Source organism: Nylanderia fulva, unplaced genomic scaffold (assembly GCF_048542155.1).
Source record: "Nylanderia fulva isolate GAGA-0341 unplaced genomic scaffold, ASM4854215v1 Scaffold10, whole genome shotgun sequence".
NCBI lineage: Eukaryota > Metazoa > Arthropoda > Insecta > Hymenoptera > Formicidae > Nylanderia > Nylanderia fulva.
The window spans coordinates 1,186,443-1,209,649 of record NW_028189193.1 but is presented as its reverse complement, the minus strand read 5'-3'; the positions used below and the strand labels follow the sequence as shown (position 1 = coordinate 1,209,649).

The 23,207-nt window shown below is 29.5% G+C and overlaps 6 protein-coding genes and 1 long non-coding RNA gene across 13 annotated transcripts; 3 read left to right on the top strand and 4 right to left on the bottom strand.

The window, feature by feature from the left end:
* Window positions 1–31: 31 nt before the first annotated feature.
* Window positions 32–6,166, top strand: ZnT63C (solute carrier family 30 member 1). 4 transcript variants are annotated; one of them, XM_029319508.2, is made up of 9 exons: window positions 32–271; window positions 953–1,026; window positions 1,552–1,743; window positions 1,856–2,078; window positions 2,978–3,239; window positions 3,352–3,469; window positions 3,576–3,791; window positions 4,247–4,357; window positions 5,225–6,166. In XM_029319508.2, the coding sequence occupies exons 3-9, from the start codon at window positions 1,567–1,569 to the stop codon at window positions 5,432–5,434; spliced, it is 1,317 nt and encodes a 438-aa protein (XP_029175341.1). In that variant the 5' UTR covers window positions 32–271; window positions 953–1,026; window positions 1,552–1,566; the 3' UTR covers window positions 5,435–6,166. The 4 variants fall into 4 exon arrangements, with proteins under 4 accessions (XP_029175341.1, XP_029175339.1, XP_029175342.1 ...); XM_029319506.2 differs by having other exon boundaries at window positions 861–1,026; XM_029319509.2 differs by lacking the exon at window positions 953–1,026.
* Window positions 6,167–6,565: 399 nt separating this feature from the next.
* Window positions 6,566–9,775, bottom strand: LOC114943776 (inactive CLIP domain-containing serine protease A3-like). Of its 2 annotated transcripts, none has more exons than XM_085481959.1 (6): window positions 9,056–9,775; window positions 8,431–8,522; window positions 7,972–8,198; window positions 7,561–7,791; window positions 7,059–7,263; window positions 6,566–6,948 (listed from the first exon to the last, which is right to left on the bottom strand). In XM_085481959.1, the coding sequence occupies exons 1-6, from the start codon at window positions 9,102–9,104 to the stop codon at window positions 6,784–6,786; spliced, it is 969 nt and encodes a 322-aa protein (XP_085338085.1). In that variant the 5' UTR covers window positions 9,105–9,775; the 3' UTR covers window positions 6,566–6,783. The 2 variants fall into 2 exon arrangements, with proteins under 2 accessions (XP_085338085.1, XP_029175321.2); XM_029319488.2 differs by lacking the exon at window positions 9,056–9,775 and adding an exon at window positions 8,845–9,021.
* On the top strand, window positions 6,833–8,321 carry LOC146725214 (uncharacterized). Its single transcript, XR_014924560.1, has 3 exons — window positions 6,833–6,962; window positions 7,061–7,183; window positions 7,997–8,321. It is a non-coding gene; the product is annotated as an uncharacterized LOC146725214 (long non-coding RNA).
* Window positions 9,776–9,844: 69 nt separating the features above from the next.
* On the bottom strand, window positions 9,845–14,105 carry LOC146725213 (inactive CLIP domain-containing serine protease A3-like). Its single transcript, XM_085481952.1, has 6 exons — window positions 13,092–14,105; window positions 12,817–12,920; window positions 12,368–12,597; window positions 11,964–12,194; window positions 11,195–11,393; window positions 9,845–11,098 (listed from the first exon to the last, which is right to left on the bottom strand). The coding sequence occupies exons 1-6, from the start codon at window positions 13,225–13,227 to the stop codon at window positions 10,940–10,942; spliced, it is 1,059 nt and encodes a 352-aa protein (XP_085338078.1). The 5' UTR covers window positions 13,228–14,105; the 3' UTR covers window positions 9,845–10,939.
* Window positions 14,106–14,168: 63 nt separating this feature from the next.
* Pex16 (peroxisomal biogenesis factor 16) lies at window positions 14,169–16,141 on the bottom strand. The gene is made up of 5 exons (XM_085481962.1): window positions 15,912–16,141; window positions 15,575–15,821; window positions 15,206–15,482; window positions 14,766–14,869; window positions 14,169–14,681 (listed from the first exon to the last, which is right to left on the bottom strand). The coding sequence occupies exons 1-5, from the start codon at window positions 16,036–16,038 to the stop codon at window positions 14,426–14,428; spliced, it is 1,011 nt and encodes a 336-aa protein (XP_085338088.1). The 5' UTR covers window positions 16,039–16,141; the 3' UTR covers window positions 14,169–14,425.
* Window positions 16,142–16,361: 220 nt separating this feature from the next.
* On the top strand, window positions 16,362–21,194 carry LOC146725212 (lysoplasmalogenase TMEM86A). Its single transcript, XM_085481990.1, has 6 exons — window positions 16,362–16,604; window positions 18,553–18,716; window positions 18,823–19,016; window positions 19,104–19,219; window positions 19,386–19,496; window positions 19,576–21,194. Exons 1-6 carry the CDS (start codon window positions 16,584–16,586, stop codon window positions 19,687–19,689), a joined length of 720 nt encoding a protein of 239 aa, XP_085338116.1. The 5' UTR covers window positions 16,362–16,583; the 3' UTR covers window positions 19,690–21,194.
* On the bottom strand, window positions 19,152–23,090 carry LOC146725211 (uncharacterized). 3 transcript variants are annotated; one of them, XM_085481987.1, is made up of 4 exons: window positions 22,845–23,090; window positions 21,683–21,999; window positions 21,382–21,583; window positions 19,152–21,293 (listed from the first exon to the last, which is right to left on the bottom strand). In XM_085481987.1, the coding sequence occupies exons 2-4, from the start codon at window positions 21,997–21,999 to the stop codon at window positions 21,051–21,053; spliced, it is 762 nt and encodes a 253-aa protein (XP_085338113.1). In that variant the 5' UTR covers window positions 22,845–23,090; the 3' UTR covers window positions 19,152–21,050. The 3 variants fall into 3 exon arrangements, with proteins under 3 accessions (XP_085338113.1, XP_085338111.1, XP_085338108.1); XM_085481985.1 differs by lacking the exon at window positions 22,845–23,090 and adding an exon at window positions 22,746–22,820; XM_085481982.1 differs by lacking the exon at window positions 22,845–23,090 and adding an exon at window positions 22,226–22,525.
* Between the last annotated feature and the right edge of the window lie 117 nt (window positions 23,091–23,207).

Genomic DNA, 23,207 nt, shown 5'->3' with positions numbered 1-23,207 from the left:
TCAGATATCTGTGTTTCGCGATAGACGGAACAAGAGGAGTGAAGAGGATCAGTGTAGCAAGTGCAGAGTGGCAGAGCGTGTAGTTTTTCATTATCGTTGTGTGCCTTGTGTTCGTACCTGCCAGCGATGCGTTTTACGCGTACACATGATCGCAACGACGGAACATGTCCAGAAATATTCTCTACATGTCGTATTTAATTAGTGTGACGTGATACACAACCGCGACGGACGAACGCAACGAACGGACGCGACGAATTCTCTACTCTCGCAGGTAAGAACGCAAAGGAAGTGTACCCCTTTTTTTTCCTCAACACGATAAATTTCGCTTCGATGGAGCACCGATGAGATATATATGTATTATTAAAGAGACTCTGGATAAATTATTTTCTTTCAACTATCACTTGAATTCAGAGATCATTATTTATTTAATAATTTTTTTTCTGTGCACAGAAAATAATATAAAAATATTTATATTTTCTTATAATATATATATATATATATATAAAACGATAAAGTAGAAATGGAATATATATCAGTAAATAAATAATATATGCTGTGCAATTGAGTGACAGATTCGAGTAACAGATATCTCCTGTCAGAAATGTCAAATATCAAATTAATTGCCGTATTAGGTTAGATTATATACGTGTGACTAAATATTCAAAAATTTATATCGAATGACCTAGATGAGTGATCGAAAAACGGTCGATAATATCAACGTTCCATTTTATCCCCTCGCGTGTCCAGTCGCGAAAATTTATGCTAGAGTCCAGGGCCGCAGTCGTTTTTATCACGAATCTCGTCGGTGCCCCGGAGCTTTCCGTGGCTTGTAATCTTTTTCCGAACGATGATTCACATAGTATTTTCTTGCTGTCCCGCCGTGATTCATATTCGTCCCTCTTTCTCTCTCCTGCTTCTTTCCGTTGACGGATTTATGGGAAATGGATATAAGGAAAAATTGCTGTAACGTGCGATGACTTGAAGCGCACGTAGTCGCGACCTCGTCGTCCTCGAGCATCGAGTCAAGTAAGAGAGAATCGCTTCTATATTCCGTATACAACATACATATATATATATATATATATATATAATTGCTAATTAATTTCTTTTATTCGGGACACTTTATTATTTTATTTCTCCAAACGCCACAGAGCAGCATCGCGTCTGAAATTCATCGCGTAAACAAACAAAGAACCCGGAAAAATAGTCCATCAGAACTCGTTATTATTTCTTACATTTTTCGATATAGTTACAGAAATTTTTCTCCAACAATATCTTGAATTATATCAAAAACATCGAACCGTTCTCTCTTAAAAAATAACGCTTTTATAATCAATATTATCTTTTCGATTGCATCAACTGATCAAGCATAATATGTTTCGTGATAAAAAAAATATATTTCCTGAAGTACATTATTATTTAATGACAAAATTATTCTATCGTATATTCTTCTTGATATCTTTTTTAAATTTCAAAAATTATTATAAAGTATTATACATTATATATTTATTATACAGATACATGTACATATAAACATTTATATCTTTTCAGGTTTGCACAAATATCATGGGTCGTTACACAGGAAAAAAATGTCGCCTTTTGACAATGCTATGGCTGACAGCTTTATTTTTTTTAGTGGAAATTGTAGTTGGTTACGTAACCAACTCAATGGCTTTAATAGCAGACAGTTTTCACATGTTATCAGACGTAGCTGCTTTAGTAGTAGCATTTCTTTCGGTAAAGGTAAGCTTTGAAGCTGTCTTTAGTCTGAGATTTAGTCTTGTTGAAAAATCTAGTTATTTAATTGTGTACTATGATACTGTATCAATTGTTTATAAGCAATTTTACATTGCAGATGTCGCCGAAAAAATGGTCCAAGAATACCTTTGGTTGGGCCAGAGCTGAGGTATTAGGAGCCTTAGTTAATGCTGTATTCTTGGTCGCTCTATGTTTTAGTATTACTGTAGAGGCATGTAAGAGATTCATCGAGGTGGAAGAAATACACGAAGCCAAATTACTCGTTGGAGTCGGAGCACTTGGTTTACTGGTGAATGGGATAGGTTTATGTTTATTCCGTGGTGAGTATTTCTGCTTATAATTACACACTTTTGTTTTCAATAGAGCTTAAAAGGCTTGAATATGTACAGATGTAATATTTAATTTGATGTAGAGATATATTTTCTTATTTTAAAAATATTTTAAAACTAACACAGTTTCCAAAATTGTTATTATTATTAAAAATATCTTTTCTGTTAGATCAGTATTATTTAAAAAATATATATTTTTTGTCTTAAATACTACTCTTTGTATCTAATCATCTAAGATTTTAAAATCATAGTTATGATCAAGGATAATAATTGTTTCAAATTGCTGCTTGTATAAGATTCTTTGTGCAATATATTTTTGTAATGTTATCTTATTAATGCTCGAGAGATTTTGTCTTGAATCAAGATAAAGAGTTGATTATCTAGTATATACATCCAGAGATGAACAAAAGTATTAATGCAGCAAAACTCGTAATATGAAACTTCTGTAGATATGACAAAAGTCTTATGAAGTCTTATGAGTTTATACTTGAAAAGATTGTAGAAAGAATTGTTATATTCAAGCTATATAAAAACTCACTGCTCAATAACATCTAATAGATCAATTTCACTATCTTATTAATACATTATTATATATTATAAATTATAAATTATAATAAAGTATTTGGAAAAAACATTCAAATTATTTGAATAAACGAAACAGACAATATTTTATTTATCATATATAATACAAAATATTAATTAAGCTAATATATTCAATATTTTTATGTATATAACAAATGAGCTATCAGATTCTTTTCCTGTCTGCTTTCAATCAATCAATCAATTAATTGATCTTAATTAATCTATATCGTGCACATTTTATATATAATAGATAAGAGATTAATCTACTTTACTGATAAAATCTGCAAATATTTACAACATAATTGTAGAACACGGAAGTGCTCATGGTCATTCACATGGTATATCGCGAAGTCATAATAGACTGAGTACCCTAGTAGGTACAGACGACAATGAAAACGACGAAGCTTACAGACCCTCGACACCCCAAGTAAAACGAGCGCATGGTCATTCTCACGATGCGAGTCAAATGAACATGCGAGGAGTATTTCTCCATGTACTTTCCGATGCATTAGGGTCTGTCATTGTAATTGTGTCTGCCCTCATTGTGTGGCTTACAAAGTGGAAATACAGGTGATTATATGGATTATGTATATTCTATAAGTTTAATATTTTGACACGAAACTGATACTTTAGTATTAAAAACTAGTACGATTTCTATATAAATATTCTTTTATTTCCATAGATTCTACATTGATCCTGCATTATCGCTCTTATTAGTCATTCTTATCCTGCGTTCAGTATGGCCGTTACTTCAAGAATCAGCTTTAATTCTACTACAGACTGTGCCAACACATATTCAGGTAATATTTTATTGACTCTATATAATTTAGTATAAAACTACAAATAAAATATATATATATAAATTTAAAAAAATATATACAATTTATAAAAATTTATTTCATGCAGGTCGATGCTATACAGCAACGTCTACTAGAAAATGTAGATGGAGTATTAGCTGTACACGAATTCCATGTGTGGCAATTAGCGGGTGATCGTATTATAGCTAGTGCGCACATAAGATGTAGAAATCTTTCTGAATATATGAAAATCGCCGAACAAGTTAAGGAATTTTTCCATAATGAGGGTATACACTCTACGACTATTCAACCAGAATTTATTGATGTAAGCAAAGATAGAATTATATTTTTTGTGTACGTGTGTATGTATGTGTATGTGTGTACACAAAATGTTACAAAATTCATAAAAATCATTGTAGCAGAAAAATTTGCAAAAGACTTATAAGTAATGGAAATGTATGCAATTTTTTTATTACGAGCAAATTCAAGTTTAAGTTTGGATAATTATGAATTTTGCTTAGGAAGTTGTCTATTCGTGAATCACACGTATAAGAATATTAATCACAATCTTTTGTCTAGCGCCAATGATGTGCGAAGTGTAAAGTCACCAATACTAACACTATTATATACACGACTCGCAAACAACTCTTTAATCACACATATACACTTACTAAATACTTATATATATTAATATAATATTAATTATAATATATAAATCTAATATTATATATTAATTTTTTTTTATTATTAATATTAATATAATCTATTCTATTATTCTAGTATCATTCTAATAGCGAAATTAAAGAGACTCCTACAGAAGATTGTGTACTGGATTGTCCAAAGACTGATAAGCCGTGCAATCATGCGACGTGCTGTGGTCCTTCCAAACAAGTAAGTATTCCATTTTCCATCTATTATAATTTTGTTGTACATTATTTATCATGCTTACGTTCGCTTGATACTGTAGTATAATGTGGAGAGAGATACAAATCCTCGATCTACGTGTCCTAAATCAAAGTACCTCGGACGATGTTTAGAAGGAATAAAATCTGAGTCAAGTACGACTATAGACCGTGACAGTTCGTCTACTTAGTCTACTATATCCGACAATATAAATGCTATATTTCATCCATTTGAAAGTACAGTTATCTTTCATTATATTAAAAAAAATTATTTTAATTTTTAATAAAATTTTATTTTATCCAAATTATTCAGAATCTTATGTATTATTTATATATATATATATATATATATATATGTATATATATATATATATTTAATTTTAAAAGATTACCGAAAACTGAATACATATTTTACAAGATATTTTACATTTCATGTCAAAAAATGGTTAGCTTCAAACCTTTTCAATTCAAAGAGTACTCCTTTCGAGTCAAACAACTTTTATTTGAAACATTTTTTCGTAAAATGCTTAGTTTTCCAGATATTTTGCAGTCTCAAGTTAAAAACTCATCCTGTATATACACACACAAAATATATATATACAAATTTAAATTCTAATTATTAAATTTATCTAATTTCAAAATTAGATTGTGATAAGACTAGTTAGTCAATATGTCATACAAAAGTGAGCATAAATTCTGTTCTTATAATTGTTCAAAATAAGATGAAAGAAATGATAAGCATTGTATTTATTGAGGCATAGGATGTAACTATCATCTTTATCATGAAATTCTTTTACAATTTATTTTAGCTTTACTATTATAAACAAGATATATTGATAACTTATCTGTAATACAGGGTCGTGAAACTCCTTCACCTGGAGAGACACCATATATGTGCAGACAGCGTAATAGCCTGGCACGTTCAACAGGCTCTATAGGAGGAACAGAGCAACAAGAAGTGAATGAAATGGAACGCGGACATTTGCTATCACTGCCGGTCTCGCATCCCACTTCGTTCCACTCCGTCCAAGTTCCACATCCTCACGTCAATGCACCAACTGTCTAAGCTCCCTTTGCATTATAAAATATCTACCTCCAATTGAAAAATATGCGGCGCGTCACGATTTATTGTACAAATACAATAAATGAGTATATCTACATAGAATTCATTAGTATCAGCAGTTGATGGCAGAGGTTGAATGACATTTTCGCATCAATTATCAATTTTATAATTAATTTTTTTATTTCAAAAGAGCTTCTTCGGCTTCTAATCTTTGCCATCAATTTACTTATAAATAAATTAAGATATTTGATAATTAAATGCCAAAGGCATATTAATACCAAATATGTGCGTTATATAACTCTGATATAAATAAAATGTCGAAGTTTTCTAGATTTTTCTTCGAAGAATTTTAGAATTACAAGATGCTTCGAATGTTCAATGCATAATTTATCATTAAAAAATATAGGATTTATAATCTATGTTAAGTATTGTTTAAATCTCACATTCATACACATACATACATACATACATACATACATACATACATACATACATACTTGTACATTTGACACCGTAGCTTTATAAAGATACTTTGCGAATTTTTTATTTATAGACATAATCTTTATTGTGTTAATATTATAATATACAGTTTTATAAAATAGTATACAAATTTGTAAGCGACAGTACCAAAACCTTTTCATTATATTATATATTGTTTTTTTCCATGTAATTCTTAAATATTAAGTCTGTATTTTTTTATGTATTTCTTGTCGACTTGAATAATTACAAGAAAATTAAAAACTAAAAATGTATTAATTGCTTTTGTGTATATCTCATCATATTACTTATAATTTTAGAAAAAATATACATAATGTTAGTTTTTTCTTCTGTATTTTATAAGTAATAATAGTACTATAAAAATTAGAAAATTAAAGCTCAGTTAAAAAAGCCTTTTATTTACAATTCTTTTATTTATATTTTTCCTTGAGACCAGAATCTGAGTTATTTTAAATTATAATATCAACTCTCTTTTTCTCGCACTATCTATTATCTTATTAATCGTTATTTTGTGATAAGATAATTGACTCTGTAATTCAATATTTTTCTTTTTATAAAACTTAATTCATTATTAATATACTTATTTAATTAATATGTGAATGTAAATTAATACACTAATTTTGTTATGTTCCAGTATTCAATAAAATCCCAATATATTCTCCTTTTATATTTCAACTACAATGTTAGTAACGAATAATGAAACTTCTTAATAATATTTATACATTATTCATGACTTAATATTAATTAGCACATTTTTATACAGTGTAGAAAATCTAATAATTTATTAATATGTCCTGTTTTAATTTTTTTAAATAATATAATGTAAAAACACATTGTATATATTTATACGTGATTCACGTCATTTGTTTCAAGATCCAAGAGCGAGTACAAGGTTCACATACATCAGCGTACACACCAGGTATGTTTGGTTTTGCACATTCTATACCCCATATCACCAGCCCCTTAACTTGATAGGACCCTTTACTCGTCTGACACACTAACGGTGAACCTCCGTCGCCCTTTAAAAAAAAAGGTTTGTATAAAATATTTATAATGATATTGCTAGAATTGATTATTGAATAAATATTACATTAAATATAAACAAAATATAATACAATAATTCTCTCACAGTGCATGCATCTTTGCCCGCTTCTCCTCCGGCGCACAAGGTGCTTTTGTCCAGATATAACGAGGCAGAGTTGCCGAGTTTCGTCCCACGAAGGGCCGTTTCGCAAGTCGCTCGATTTATCAGAGGTACGTCTACCTCTTTCAAAATATTTTGATTCATCCCGTTACTTCCAAAAGCGTTCTTTCCCCAGCCTGTCACCCAACATCTTTAAAATATTAATATCGTGTTAATCGCGTTGTTATTCATGGAAAAATTAATATATTTTTCTGTTTTAATTTACTCAAATAATATTTATAATGTGAAAATATACCATACACATGTTTTCACGAAAAATTATTGCAAAAGTATAATATAGTCTGATCCTCTTAGTAAAACACTAGAGATATATATAAATATAATTATGATAATTACGGTATAAAAGCTTTATTGATTAAATTGAATTAAAGAAAATTTGAAAAAGCAACGTTAAATACTGTGAAAACATTAATTATAATATACATACCTTGTTCCCACATTAACTGGATCACATGAGTAGCATGCAGTATTAATGTTAGGAGCAATCGGAGCATTGGAACTCAGTCTAAGTACTGCTATATCATTCCAAAGATACGTTGAATTATAATAAGGATGCAGAGTAACATTCGAGATGGTAATATTTACAGGTGAATAATTACAGGTGGAGTCAATACCACTTAAACTCCGTGCGCCCAATTTTGCTATAATCCCACCATTTCTGTAACATGTGTTCAAGAATCATATATTATAACGAAATATATATGACAGATTAATACATTGTATATATTGTGTTAATGATACATGAATTAATGATATATTTCTTTTAAAAATCTTTAAAATTTGTTATCTTAAAAGATTGGTAATTCTTTAGAAGTCTACATTTTTATTTATTACTTACATATAATTCTGTACTTTATGAGCAGCAGTAAGGACATAATTTCGTCTAACAAGTACTCCACCTCCGAGATAATCGCCATTGTTGGTGAAAATAGCTACTTGCCAAGGATATGCACCACAAGCAGCTTCCCCTGGAGGATGCGAGGAAGGTGGAATTTTTGGGATACCACAGGAAGTATCGTCTCCAGGCATGCAACAGTACACTTGTCCAGAGGGGCAATTAGTTCCCTAAAAATAAAATATATTAAATATATAAATTTTTAAATAAAATATATAAATTTTTTCAGAGTTTTATCCTTGTAAAAATAAAATGTTATATTATAAAATGATTAAATCATAAAATGATCAGAAACATCGAATAATATTAAAAATAAAAAAAAAAATGTATAGAATAAATTGAAAAAGCTCTGATATAGTGATAGTATCAATTTTTTTCTATTATTAATAAATAAATAATTACCGTATTCACTATTCTGATGTCAATAATGTTTCCATCTGTAGGGCAGGTGATTCCAGGATAGCACAGACATTGTCCATTATTCACAATAGCAACTGTAAAAAGCAATAAAATATACATCATTAGCATTAATTCAATCAATATATAAATTAAACTAAATTAAATATGTCAAACTACAATAAAATCTTTTTTTATATTTAGAAATTCTTTGTATTATAAATATGATACAATTAGACGACTATAATTCAAATACTCTACTAAATACCATTAACAATTGAGCTTGATTTATTAATAATTAGATAACACTATCATTTTTATTATTTGTCATTTATATTATATTACTTTTTTTACATCTCTTGTTATATTAATATTTTGCATTATCTTATAATAATAATATATTCTTAGTAATTTATGTACTTGTTGCCACCGTAGTAGTGTCGCAAATAATTTGCGCATAAATTTGTTGCAACACTTGGCATAACGATAACAGAAACAGCAAAATGCTATTCATTTCGAAGACTAAAGTCACCGAGAATTAATTATACAGTCTGTTAAAGACGCCACAAATAAAATACTAAAAATCGTAGCTTACGGATTTATATATATATACATAAATGCGTCAACGTACCGAGATATGTTTCCGGTCTTCCGTAATTTTGAAGGGAGAATATTAGCATATATTATTTGTGCATCCTGTCGGACAAAATATAATGCATGACCTTTCATGATGCGTTAAAAACGACGTTTTTAGCGACGATATCCGATGCGATATGCGGTTTTCCTTCGAGCTATCACTAAAAAAAATAAAAAATACAAATAGTAAAATATCTGACATAACATGGGAAAAAAGAGGAACAAATTACTTCCGATTATAATTATTGTATGTATAATAATAGCAGATGTAGCACGTGCGCAACCAGCGTAATAATCCTCGATGGTATTCCCAACATCGGAACAGTCATACATTCAGAGGCAAGGTGTGGAGAGACAAAGCTATCCCTATTTCATTGGCAAATAAACGGCGAAGGTCAATAATAATCCGTGTGAGATCGTGAATCACGCATCGTTGATTTTATTCAATGCGTTTAAAAAAAACTGCTTTGTCGCAGAAAACATTTCATAAGCGCTGACAAATTACACTCTGGGTCCTGTACTTGACATGTATATCACTGACCATGCTTATATTCGCTTGATGTTCTAGTATAATATAAAGAAGGAAAGAAATCATTTTTTAATTAATTGTATCTTATATTGATTCATTTTTTATGTTTAAAATTTCTCTGACATTTTTCCATATAGAGAGCAATCTCTTTCGGTTTCTAATTTTTGCCAATTTACTTATAAATAAATATCACAGACACACATGCATCCATTTATACATTAATTTACACTGTGGTCTTATAAAAATTATGCAAAATTCTTTATGTACATAATTTTTATTGTGTTAATGTTATAATATACAGTTTTATAAAATAATACACAAATTTATAAGCGAGAATATCAAATTTGTTCATACCGCATATCGCATCGGATATCGTCGCTAAAAACGTCGTTTTTTAATGCATCATGAAAGGTCATGCATTATATTTTGTCGGACAGGATGTACAAATAATATTCTCACTTCAAAATTACGGAAGACCGGAAATGTATCCCGGTACGTTGACGCATTTATGTACATATATATATATAAATCCGTAAGCTACGATCTTTAGTATTTTATTTGTGGCGTCTATAACAGATTATAATTAATTCTCGGTGACTTCAATCTTCGAAATGAATAGTTTATACATATTTTTTATTAAATCTATTAATTACTTTTGCTTATATCATATACAATATTATTTACAATTTTAAAAGGATAAGGAAAAATAAGTATTACTATACGCAATATTAATTTTCTCTGTGTATACTGGGTCTTGATATATTTTTTTTTATATTATGTAAGTTTATAAAAAAATGACAATACTATAAAAATTAGAAAATTAAACATTGGTTGAATTAGAAAGAGATCTTTTATTACAATTTTTATTTGCATTTTTCCTTGAGAGACTAGAATCAAAATTATTTCAAATTATGTTAACTTATTCTTTTAACAAGTTTTTGTGACTCAACAATTTTCTCCTTTTTATAAAACTATTAATTCATAAATTCGTGATTGATTAGTTTATTCGTAATATACGAGTTACATGAGAATACAAATTAAAAACTAGCTTAATTTTATGTTTCAATGTTCTATAAAATCCCAAGAATTAATACTGTTAATTTAAATTAGTATTAAGGTTAGTATCTAATATTAATACTTTTTAATAATATTTGTACATTATTCATGATTTAATATTAATTGACACACACATTTTTATATAATGTAGAAAATTTATTAATCTAACGTGGCTACATTTTAGTTCTCGCGCGCGCGCGCGCGCGCGCGCACACACACACACACACACACACACACAAATAACATTTATAATGTGAAAATATATGTAAATCCATACATATGTTTTCACGCGATCTACGTCATTTGCTGCCTGATCCAAGGCAGAAAGTTAAATACATTAGTATATACTCCAGGTATTCCTGCATTTGCACAACCTATACCCCATGTCACCAGCCCGACAACTTGAAAGGGCCCGTTATTTATTGAACACACCAACGGTGAACCTCCGTCGCCCTTTAAAAAATGGATTTGTAATGATAGTCAAAATTAATTAATGAATAAATATTACATTAATATAAATAAAAGGCAATATATGCATAATTTTCTTACAGTGCATGCGTCTTTGCCCGCTTCTCCTCCGGCGCACATAGCATTGCCATCCAGAATGAAGAAACTACTGAGTCTCGTCGCTTGAAGAGCCGTTTGACAAGCAGCTTGACTCAACACGGGTACGTCCACCTCTTTCAGAATTATTTGGTACATCCCATTGCTTCCAAAAGCGTTCTTTCCCCAGCCCGTCACCCAACATCTTTAAGATATTAATATCATCATTTTCATAATATGTCATAATATTATTTATAAAAAATAATGATTATTGCAAAATTATAATATATTTTGACCCTCTTAGCAAAATGCTAGAGATAGAAATTATAACTGGATTATGATAATTGAAACATAAAAAATTATATTACACATTGATTGATGAATTAAAGAATTCAATCAATATATATATAACTAAGGAAGGTCTTAAGAGCCATACGCGTATGTTCCTGCGTACATTCAACGAAAATTAATTTTTTCGTCGGAAAATAAACAATTGTGCACAAGGCACGAGACTTTATAATAAGAAATAATCCCTTACTTGAGATTTAATTTCTTAAAGTCCCTCTAACCCCCTCCCCCATAGAAATTATATTATGTTTTTATTCATTTCTTTGGAGGGGGAGGGGGTAAAGGGACGTTATATATATTGATTTAATAGTAGAACCTTGATAAAATCAACACATAATCTTAGTGTTTAAAGAATTCAAATTAGAGAATTATAAAGTGATCTTATAAATATAAGAAATATTAATTGTAAATATTGTATAATACATGCCTTGTTCCTGCGGCAACTGCTGCAGATGGCAAACACGCTGTATTGATGTTAGGACTAGTTGCAATTGGAGCAGCCGAGCTCAGTCTAAGTACCGCTATATCGTTTTGAAGATTTTGCGAATTATATTGAGGATTTAGAGTAACTTTCGAAATGGAAATGTCTCTATATGGATAAGGCCCGGTATTATTTTGAACATCCCATGCGCCCAATCTCGCTTTAATACCGCCATTTCTGCAATATGTTATCAATAAATATATGTTACAATGAAAAATGTGACAGAATTATATGCATATTGAAATTTATTGATGATATAGGAATTAATATTCCTTTACAAATCTTTAAAATTTGCTATCTTGAAAGATTGTAAAATTTCTAGAATTTATCTGTATATTTTTATTACTTACACGTAACCCGCTACTTTATGAGCAGCAGTAAGAACATACATTGGACTGACAAGTACTCCACCTCCTAGGTAAACGTTGCCATCAGTCAAAACGGCCACTTGCCAGGGATATGCGCCATAAGCAGCTTGGCCTACTGGATGTGCGGAAGATGGAATTTTTCGGATACCGCAAGAAGCATCGTTTCCGGGTATTACGCAACAGTACACTTGTCCTGAGGGACAAACTGTTCCCTAAAAAAAAAAAAAAAATTAAATTTTATATTATAAAATATCATAAAATAATTAGTATAAAATTAAAAATAAAATAATTAACTAAATAAAATAAATTAAAAATATTGATAAGAATACATAATCATTTATATAAAATTAACAATTATTATTTTGCAATGTGTAAATATTTTATTGATAGTATCCAACCTTTTGTATTTTTCATTAATAAACAAATATTACCGTATTCACGATTCTGGGATCAATGCCGCTACCCGAAGGACAGGTGGTTCCAGGGTAGCACAGACATCCATTATTCCCATTATTCCCATTATTCACGATATAAGCTGTAAAATGTATATCGGATAATGTTAATAATTATATTAATTCATCAATTTAATTAAATACGCTAAGCTAAAACTTTCCTTTTTATATTTAGAAATTATATTATACATCTCTTGCTATTAATATTTCGCATTATCTTATAATAATAATAGTATCCTTAGTAAAATACGTACTTGTTGCCATTGCAGGACTAGATCCACTAGGTTCGAAAATTATTTGCGCACACATTTGCTGCAATAGCTGGCATAATAATAATAAAAACAACAAAATGCTATGCATTTTGATATCACCGAGAATCAATTGTATCATATCCTTTGTATGAACGACACTCCCAACAAATAAAACACGGAGACCATGTTCACGGATTTATATATACATAAATAGTCGACGAATCGCGATATCATTTCCGTTTCGCCGTAATTTTGATGGGAGCGTATTAGATACTTTGTGTATCCTGTCGGATGAGATGTAATATATGACTTTTCACGATGCGTTAAAAACGACAAGTCTCAGTAAAGATATCCAACGCGATATGTAGTCCCCCTCCGAGCTATCGTGTAAAATATCTAGCATGACATAGAAAAAAGAGGAGAGCAAATTGCTTCCGATTATAATTACGTTAGTATATGTATATAATAATAGCAGTTGTAGCATGTGCGCAACAAGCGTAATAATTCTCGGTGGTATTCCCGGCAGATCAGGACAGATCGTATGTCCAGAGACAAGGTGCTGAGAGACAAGGCCATCCCCGTTTCATTGGCAAATAAACGACGAAGGTCAATAATGATTCGTGCGAGCAGATCACGAATCACGCATCGCTGGTTTTGTTCGACGTGTCAAAAAAGACACATTGTTGCAGGAAACATTATTTCATAAGCGTTGACAAATTATATCCAGGCCTTGTACTTAACGCGTATAGTGATAAAAAGAGTTGTTGCATGAATAACAAATGTTATAGCATAAATATTTCTGCGAAAGCAATTTTCTGCATATTCTATTTTTAATTTCTTCGAACATATTCAACTAAAAATGCCTTTAAAAATTGTTTGGGAAATTAAAAATGTTTGTAATTATCAGCTCGATCAGTAAAATTGAGAAATGCAAATGTGAAAGTTTTCGTTCAATTATATCGACAAAATATAATGAAATGATCAGAGAACAAATTGCAATCAAAATATTTGAAAGATGATATATTAAATTAATTAATATATACTATTTAAAAAGAAAATATTGAAACTCTTTTATAGAAATACCCTTCATAGTTATAATTTATTTCTAAATTAATGAAAAAAAATATATATAATCATAAGTACCATTCTTGAAAATTCATTTTTTTTTGTGCAACAATATAATAAATATAAAAATATCATTTTATGACATTTTCCCAATTATTCATAAATTTTTTGGGAAATTATTCTTATGGAATGCTTAGATTATATACAATTTTCGTATTTATGACAAGTTCTACTTACATATTTCTCACCAGCTTATTTAGTAGCCATAAGAGTTAACGCGACCACATGTAAAAATACATACTCTGCATATATGGCAGATTCTTCTTAACAGCGTTTGTCAATAACTTGGCGAAAGGTACAGAGGTAGATAATGCATCCAGCAATGCATCTATCTTAACGCGGCTATACTTGTCGTAAAACGGCGATCTTAAAAGGTACAGCAGTAAATTTAATCTTCTTCGTACGAGTTCTTCTTCCTCTTCTTTACTGAATAATGCCTTTGGAGCACAGCGAGTAAAGATATTTAAACTGTATACAAAGAATAACTCAATTAAATAGAAAGGATCACAATTTATCCATTTTGTTTAATAGTTCAATATATGTTATAATTACCTGACTACATCAATAATAAATGATAACATCCATGGTGGCCAGTGTTGTTTATCAGTAATGTACATACAGCCAAGGTGGAGCAATGGTTTTGTCACATAAAGACTCTGCAAAAAAGGAACTTTGTTAACAGCATTGTTTAATATTATTGTATAATTATAAAAAAGAACTCTATAAAAAAGAACAATACAAGAAGTAAAATCAAATTGTAATAAAATTAAATTAAAAACTTAAGTTTTCATAACACAAAAACTTAATAATTCTTTTAAATCTACTTTATCCTTTTGCTCAAATAACAAACTCATATTAGTATTCAAGAAATTCACACATTAATACTATCTTTTTAAATTTTAACAAATTTCAATGATACAACATATCATTTCTTCATTAGAGCATCTATCATTAATAATGAATTATACAAAACATAATACTAAATTTTAAACCTCAGCTAATTTAAGAATTTTCTCAGCTTCTTGATTCTTAGTCAAGTTTTCATTTTCATCTGTGTTAGCAGGCAAAGCTTTCCACGTTCGCATTTCTATGGGAACTGAATGTTTTATACTTCTAATAACAGTGCCTGATCTTTTCAGTGTAAATCCTTCCTTTGATTGTATACTGTTAACTACTTGGTTAAACTTTTCTCTATTAAGTGGTGGTGTTGCAGGACTTTTTGTCATACGTTCCTTATATACATGAACTGATAACAATCGTAATATAGTCCTATAAAAAGTAAATATTTATATATACAAAATGAAACTTGATACAACATATAAGTATGCTTAATTGTATTGCAAAGAGACAACGTCACTTACTTAAATAATTGTATAACTATGATTATTAACCACTTTCCCTTTGCACCCCATAACTTCTCAGCTGATACCTCAAGCAATGTCTCGGTATATTCCACCACCGTCAGCCAAATCTTAATCTTCGATTCAAACTGAGGTATCTTCAGATTCTTGGATTTACTGTTGTACATAAGTAAATCATTGCACAGCACAATTAAATTTGGCATAGAATAAATTAATTCTACAGCCAAACTCGAATTGCGTAACTGTCCTATAAATAAAAATAATAGATATTTAGTTTCAAATGTATCTGGCAGAAAAAATATGGTAAGGTAACATATTTGGGGAACACTTCTCTAACCAAAACTAAAGTAAGATAAACATCTGACAGTGGCCTCAATATCTGACAGCAAGTGCGGATTAGCTACAATCCACTTTTTGTAAGACGCCAGTAGATTATTCAACGTGGAATTGACATAATTTGCCATTTTCTTAATATTAGATTCTTATACAAATATGAGACGCACTATAGATATAGACACTCAAATTCTGCTTATTTCATTGCAAAAAACGTTATTATTTATGCATCAATTGTTGCGCATATTCGATTCCAAATATCGATCTTCATATCGATTTTTACACAAAAATCGATTTCTCGCGCATATGCGTTCAAAGAATATCAACCAATCAAATGTCAAATATGTCAAACGTCATTCTTCGAATTCGACGCGCGATTGGTTGATTTCTTGCGCGTCTCGAACAAGTGACTACATTAATAAAAGAGTTTATGGTTGTACTTGGTTGGTCATCCTGGCGATAATCGGCGATGTTCGCTGGTGTTAGCAACTTGTGATCACTCGGTGACAGCGATGCGCGTGTGTGCGTGCAACGTGGATACATATATCGGAAAGCGTCGTATAAATAAGCGGCGAGTTTGCGAACGATAGCATTTGCTGGGTCCTGGTGGCACAGTCGGTCGATTCGGACGAGTCGTCATTTGTATTGTTTTCTCCGGTGGCCTTCGATCGAGGAGATGTCATCGCCTACACAAGTGGTAAGAAGATCCGAAGTCGTTGACAGGTCCTTTGTTTACGTTTGTTGACAGCAACGCATCGCTCTCGCTCTCTTTTCGCACTTTCTCGCTGCTCTTTTTCTTTTTTTTTTAGATCGAGTCACGTTAATCGCTCCGTTTCGTCATTGTTTTGCTATTCAGAAAAAAAACAACTGCTTTGCTTTCTCCTTTCTTTGTTCGGAGCGTACGCTAATTCTTTGTTAGATGTATTCGAGTGGACATTGAATTTAATAATTAATAGAATTTATATTTTTAAAGAGTATCTATAGTCGAACAAAACTGATATAGTTAAATATTTGATTTATATATATTTTACAATATCTTCTATAAAAATTATATTAAAGTTTTTTTTAATATAAACGAGAAATGTATATATAAATTGGAGACAATTTATATACAATTTTTGAGTGTACACATCATACACAAAAATAGTTTTTCTTATTTTATGAAAAGAAAATTGTTTGTTTTAAATTAATATACTCTTCTTATTGTTAGAAAATAAAAAAACTAACTATTTTGTACATTAATATAAAAAAGTTTTTAATATTATGTATACATATTTTATTTGTATGTTGCAATAAGACTATTTATATTTATATATGACTAATTATAATTGTATATTTGTTTGCATTAAAATTTGTATGTGTGTTAGAAAAAATCATATTTATAATTAATTTCTTCATAATAAAATTTCTTCATAGAATTAAATTATTTTTTGTTTTTTAAGCTAATTAAATATATTATTTTTCAGTATTTTTTAAGCAAGTAGATAACTAAATAATGTACTTATTAAGGTAATATTATGTGGAGGACAGTATGTAATATTGATCAGACATAAATAGCAAAAAGTAGAAATTTCCACATTACGTATTTCCTGTTTGACATTCCTTAAAGATCAATCCAATGCAGTTGTTATTGTAATAACATGCTATTAGAGAAACCACCAGATTGGCATAAAGTGACTGCTCTATATCAAAGACCATTGTGCATCCTGATGCCTACCAGTATTAGATAATGTACTATCATGTAACTAGCTGGATTAAGTCAATGATTAGGCTTCAATGACTATGAATAGATTTCTTTACACGTGCACTGTTATTAACTGAATTTCAAAGAAAAACAATTTATGATAAAATATTTTGGATAAAATACAAGTAAATGTCTATATAAATTTTACTTTCTTTAAAATGTGCAATGTATGAGTAAAATATATATTTTACACACATATATACACGTAACAAATGGTTAATAATATTATTAAATAAATAAAAATTAAGAGACTTATATAATAATAATAAGTTTATATAACATAATATTATTATATTATAATAATATTATATTATATAAACTTAATATTATATAATATTATATTATAATATAATATTAAAATCTGCAATAAATGTTATATACATACATAGATAAAAATAAATAAAGTATATAAATAAAAATAGAAAATTAAAGAGAGAAAAAGAAAATAATTTGTAAATGATTTTTAATCACTTTAGAGAAAATTTGTTTGCTATATTTATCTATTTTGTATAAAGTGTTTAATTATCGAATTTGAGTACGGCAAATGATAAGTCAAAGATAATAAAAAATGTTTACAACATAATGTTCTCAAAACATATTTTTTTCATCATTTAATATCATTAAATTATCTTTTGGACTTATGTAATACCTAGATTATCTTATCTTTAAAAAATAGCTGCTAAAATTAAAGAGTCGAATATAAAAAATATGATACAATTAAAATTTAAATTGTCTAATATAATATATTGTATTGTACATTTTCTTTTCATTTTACGTAAATTCTTTGTTTTATAGAGTAGAATTTCAATTCTCTTTATACCTTTTTTATCATTACATTTCCATTTATTATTATGGATATTTTATATAATAATAACAGCAAGTACAATTTTTTACGTTTCAGATAAAAAGTATCGGACCGAAATTGGTACCATTCTTTAAAAGCGTGTCGGTATATTTTGTATTACTTGCTGAACAACCATCTTTGCTGACGGCATGTTTTAAATGTTTACCGATAATAAGTCTTATTGTTTTCATCCTATTGCATGGGATCAATTTGTCCAAAGAGTATGTAAAAGAAAAAATCCTTACATCTTTAAATAATCAATTATATAAATAAAATAATTTTACTTTTGATTCTTTTAACATTACTATACTTGTCTCTTTTTTACAGATATGCTTTCTCCAGGCGTATATTAACGGGATTGGTGTTTAGTTGCATAGGCGACGCACTGTTAGTGTGGCCTAATTGTTTCACCGCAGGCATGTGTATGTTTGCTGTGGCACAGATTATGTATATAACTGCATTCGGATTCAAACCCTTGAATTTAACGCTTGGAGCAGTGCTGTATATGTCATGTTCAATTGGTAAGATTAACATATAATGTTTTAAATCTTTTAATTAATCAGATATTAATTAATTTCTATGTATTGATTGATACAATTGCTTTCCAGTCATATATGCTTTAATGCCTGGACTGACTGGAGTTTTAGCAATAGGAGTGCCAATTTATACAGTATTTCTCACTACTATGGCCTGGAGGGCGATATCAAGAGTACAATTCTTTGGGGTAAATTTATGCAGTAATATGCAATTTCTATCAAAACAGTTTATATCTCAATTATATCTATTTTATCTCGTTTTAAATGTTGTGATATTAATCATTGCTTTAATAGTTTGCGCTTTTTATTCGAGAATACTTGTAATATCGACATTAATCACATTTTGCTTATTAGGAGTTGTGGACATGGACTAAATTGTGCAGTTGCATTGGAAGCATATGTTTTGTTATATCTGACACTTTGCTCGGATTTCATTATTTCCACAGTCCACTACCTTATTCTCAGGTAATATAAAAATAGATATAGACAAATCATAATTTTGTTAGCAAATATAATTATGTTTATTCTGATTTTTACTTTATAGGTATCTATTATGCTTACATATTATGCAGCGCAATTAGGCATAGCATTAAGTGCAGTAGATTCGAAAAATAACAGTAATAACAGTAATAACAGAGTACCTGTCAGTAAAGGCTGAAATATACTTAGTTGTTATATACTGAAGAGAGAGAAAGAGGAAGAAAACTTATCTGCAGATACAAGAGAAATCTTTTTACACATCTGCTTTAAATTTATGTGCATAATTCCAGTAGGAAATTGTTGTGATAATTGTCTTTGACATATTGAATACTTCAGAGCTATGTTATTGAATAAGGAGGCTCAGAAGAATTATAGTGATAAATGTACCTACGATTATAAATAGACTTGTATTTCTCTTTTTTTTGTTGATGTTGTACAAAAAAGTGTCCTATAGAGATTTCATACTAGCCACATTGGTGGAGTCCTATTTTTTGTATAATAACATTTTTAAAAACCTATTAATATTAAGAATAGAATAACAGAAGAATATTAATACTCTCTTAGAAAAAAAATATGATACTTTGTTTTTATCAAAATAGAGATGTTATTTTATAGTGTTGCCTCTGGAGACTGAGGATTTTCGGATATAAGAAAATAGATTATTCTTATTAAGCGTTTCTTCATGCATTTAGAATTATAACAAATTATGATTATTTTTCTCATATATACTTGGCCAAATGCAATAGTCTACTTGCTATATAACGTAAGAATGATGCATATATTAGATATTACTGTTAAAAAAATGTATATGTATGTTATATACATTGTATATATCTATATTTGTCATCAATTTTATCATTCTTCAATGTAAATTATCATCTAGAAAATAACTTGCAGTACAGCAACTATATATAAATTGTACTATGGAGATGTCCTTTATATATGTATTACACATTACTGTATGTATCCCAGCATTTATAAGTAGTTTGTATTTTTATTATAATGTAAATGTCGTTAACACTGCCACTTTCTTTGGCAAAATAGCAATTGAACAATTGGTTTGCAGATCTAATATCTGATAGTTAATTTGATCTAAATTTTTTCAATATGGTAAGAATATATTAAATATAACGAAAGATTGAGAATTCTTCTCATAAATTAAATTTTTCTATTAATGTAACATTCTCTTACTCTTTCTGCAAAACTAATAGAATTGGAGATATGTGCCACAAAAGAGTGATTTAAAAATATTTTCATCCCATTTTTTTTCTATAGTTTATTTAAGACATTGTAACTTCTATCATATAAATTTATATAAACTATATGACATATAAAGTTAGTTTATAATCTCTATACAAGTATAGAAAAAATATATAGAATGTTTTTAATTATTTTTATGGAACTACTTATCTAAGTAGAGTACAAATATATAGATTGATCTCTGTTGATATTAGTATACTGTTGTAAATGCGATATATGATGTATATTGTGTATATGTTAAATATATCATATATTGTTTACACAAAATATATAAGATTATTAACGAGGACACATAGCATGCCTACCTCCATCCACAGGTAATGTTGCGCCCGTGATAAAACTAGCATCGTCGCTTGCTAAAAACGCAATAGTTTTTGCGACTTCTGTAACATTGCCGGTTCTTCCTAAAACGTGCGTCTCTTTGCTATGCTCGAAAAAGGTTTTTAATTGCTCTTCATTCATCCCACTATTACGATGGAGATTTGTTACTACAACACCAGGATTTACAGCATTTACACGTACCTAAAATATTTTAAAAATACAAAACATTAAAAATAATATTTAATTATCACTCTATTTTGTGTGTTAAGTTTTCTTTACTTCTGCATACCTGCTTTGGCCCCAATTCTAAAGCAATACAACGTGTAAATTGATCCACAGCTGATTTACTCATGCAATATGCCAGACAACCTGGGAAGGATCGTAATCCAGTTACGCTAGAAACATTGACAATATTGCCTTTTGTTTTGATTAAATGTGGCACTGCTAATGTTGTCAGTTGATACACTGAACGAACGTTTATATTGAAAACCCTGAAAATGCATATTAATATATTTGAGAGATATTAAACATATTTTTAGAATTAAATACATTTTTATTTAATAATAATATGATATATAATTATTATATACCTGTCATATTGTTCCATACTTGTGGTTTCTATACTACCAGATTCCAAAACTCCAGCATTATTAATTAAAACATCTAGTTTGCCATAATGTTTAATTGTCGAGTCAATAATATTTTTCACATCATTCTCATTGGCTAACTCTCCTGTTACAATAAATGGCTTAGACTGTCCACATTGTTCAGCTACTTTGTTTAAATTATCCTTATTGCGTCCACTTATTGATAATGATGCACCAAGCTGAGCCAGGTGAATAGCTGTTGCAGCTCCAATTCCTGAACTAGCTCCTGTTATCAGGACAACTTTTCCCACGAACGACATCTAGAATAAAAATATTTATTAAGCTCTTAATCAAAGTATAGTCTGATTATTATTTCAGTAATAATTAGTCATAAAATAAACATATCATAAAGACAATTAAACTCTGACAGTTAAACTTGTTAAACACTGTTAAACTTTTTTTTAAATGTCAAAAATTCTATGTGTATTATAACTTATTAATTATTTAAATATTAATTATTTAAATAATAAGTCGATTTTGGACGACCTTCACGAAACTCGTCGGACAGCGAACTACGACCACGATTGAATTCACTATACCAGCGATACACAGTGGTTTTTGATGGAGCTTCATCGCCAAAAGTCAAATTAAGTTTATTGACGCACTCTTGTTGTGATAATCCACGTCGAAAGTCGTAAAAAATTATCGCACGAAAATGTTCACGATTCAGTTCCATTTTTTGCCGAGACGAAACTTTCAACTAAATATAAAATAAACAAATAGCGTCCGTATGACAAAATGTTCTGAGTACATATATCGTCAAAAATGTCAAACTTTACGATGGAACCGTCAGATAGACTCACATGACATCAGTGTTGCCAATTCCCGAAATATAAATAGTGACCCTCATATATATTAAAATCTTTGTACTCTGTATTTAAATTTAATAATGTATTTAATGTATTAAAATTTAAATGTTAAATTCAACTGTATTTTATGTCATTTTAATTTTAAAGGCAGAGAAAAAAGACGAAGTAGGAGAAAGACTAAACTACGATGAACATACCATTCTCGTTTCAAGATATGCGGAATATAACTAACAAATATGCTTATGTACTTATTTATGCATGATATATGCCCGATAAATATAATTTTTGCGACTTACACTATGATAATAAGGAAACCTCTTGATTATTCTTGAAACGAAAGTCACAATATGATACGAATCAATAAAATACCGGATCGATAAAATACTTATCAATTATCAATAAAAAAAATATTGTCATAACTGTCATATGACATGCACGGGAGGGGTTTTTAGTATTTTTTCACCGGTTGGTGATAACATTCAATCTCGTATTGAGGTTATATGACATCATGATATGAACGACTAGATTGTAAAGTTAGGTGCGACTACGAGCCTTTAGTCGGTGTTCGGCTCGACTCGGAAATGTTCGGCGACGTTCGGCAATGTCGGAGCCGAACAGTGCCGAAGACATCCGAAGCATATCGAAATGCATATAATTCC

Bases quoted from the DNA above. Each gene is read 5' to 3' on its own strand.
- LOC114943776 (XM_029319488.2), bottom strand. From the start codon at position 8,938: ATGAATAGCATTTTGCTGTTTCTGTTATCGTTATGCCAAGTGTTGCAA. The intron at 8,523-8,844 runs GTACATAAATTA...TGCTTTTTACAG, and splicing joins CACTACTACGGTGGCAACAA to TTGCTATTGTGAATAATGGA. The intron at 8,199-8,430 runs GTAATTATTTAT...TTTTATTTTTAG, and splicing joins ACATCAGAATAGTGAATACG to GGAACTAATTGCCCCTCTGG.
- ZnT63C (XM_029319509.2), top strand. From the start codon at position 1,567: ATGGGTCGTTACACAGGAAAAAAATGTCGCCTTTTGACAATGCTATGG. The intron at 1,744-1,855 runs GTAAGCTTTGAA...TTTACATTGCAG, and splicing joins TAGCATTTCTTTCGGTAAAG to ATGTCGCCGAAAAAATGGTC. The intron at 3,470-3,575 runs GTAATATTTTAT...TATTTCATGCAG, and splicing joins CTGTGCCAACACATATTCAG to GTCGATGCTATACAGCAACG.
- LOC146725212 (XM_085481990.1), top strand. From the start codon at position 16,584: ATGTCATCGCCTACACAAGTG. The intron at 19,017-19,103 runs GTAAGATTAACA...ATTGCTTTCCAG, and splicing joins GTATATGTCATGTTCAATTG to TCATATATGCTTTAATGCCT. The intron at 19,220-19,385 runs GTAAATTTATGC...TTTGCTTATTAG, and splicing joins CAAGAGTACAATTCTTTGGG to GAGTTGTGGACATGGACTAA.
- LOC146725213 (XM_085481952.1), bottom strand. From the start codon at position 13,227: ATGATACAATTGATTCTCGGTGATATCAAAATGCATAGCATTTTGTTG. The intron at 12,195-12,367 runs GTAAGTAATAAA...AACATATTGCAG, and splicing joins CATAAAGTAGCGGGTTACGT to AAATGGCGGTATTAAAGCGA. The intron at 11,394-11,963 runs GCATGTATTATA...AATATCTTAAAG, and splicing joins GCAGTTGCCGCAGGAACAAG to ATGTTGGGTGACGGGCTGGG.
- Pex16 (XM_085481962.1), bottom strand. From the start codon at position 16,038: ATGGCAAATTATGTCAATTCCACGTTGAATAATCTACTGGCGTCTTAC. The intron at 15,822-15,911 runs GTTAGAGAAGTG...TTTTATTTATAG, and splicing joins TTTATCTTACTTTAGTTTTG to GACAGTTACGCAATTCGAGT. The intron at 14,870-15,205 runs GTTTAAAATTTA...CCTTTTTTGCAG, and splicing joins AAATTCTTAAATTAGCTGAG to AGTCTTTATGTGACAAAACC.
- LOC146725211 (XM_085481982.1), bottom strand. From the start codon at position 22,312: ATGAAGCTCCATCAAAAACCACTGTGTATCGCTGGTATAGTGAATTCA. The intron at 22,000-22,225 runs GTCGTCCAAAAT...TTTTTATTCTAG, and splicing joins GTCCGACGAGTTTCGTGAAG to ATGTCGTTCGTGGGAAAAGT. The intron at 21,584-21,682 runs GTATATAATAAT...ATGCATTTTCAG, and splicing joins AGTATGGAACAATATGACAG to GGTTTTCAATATAAACGTTC.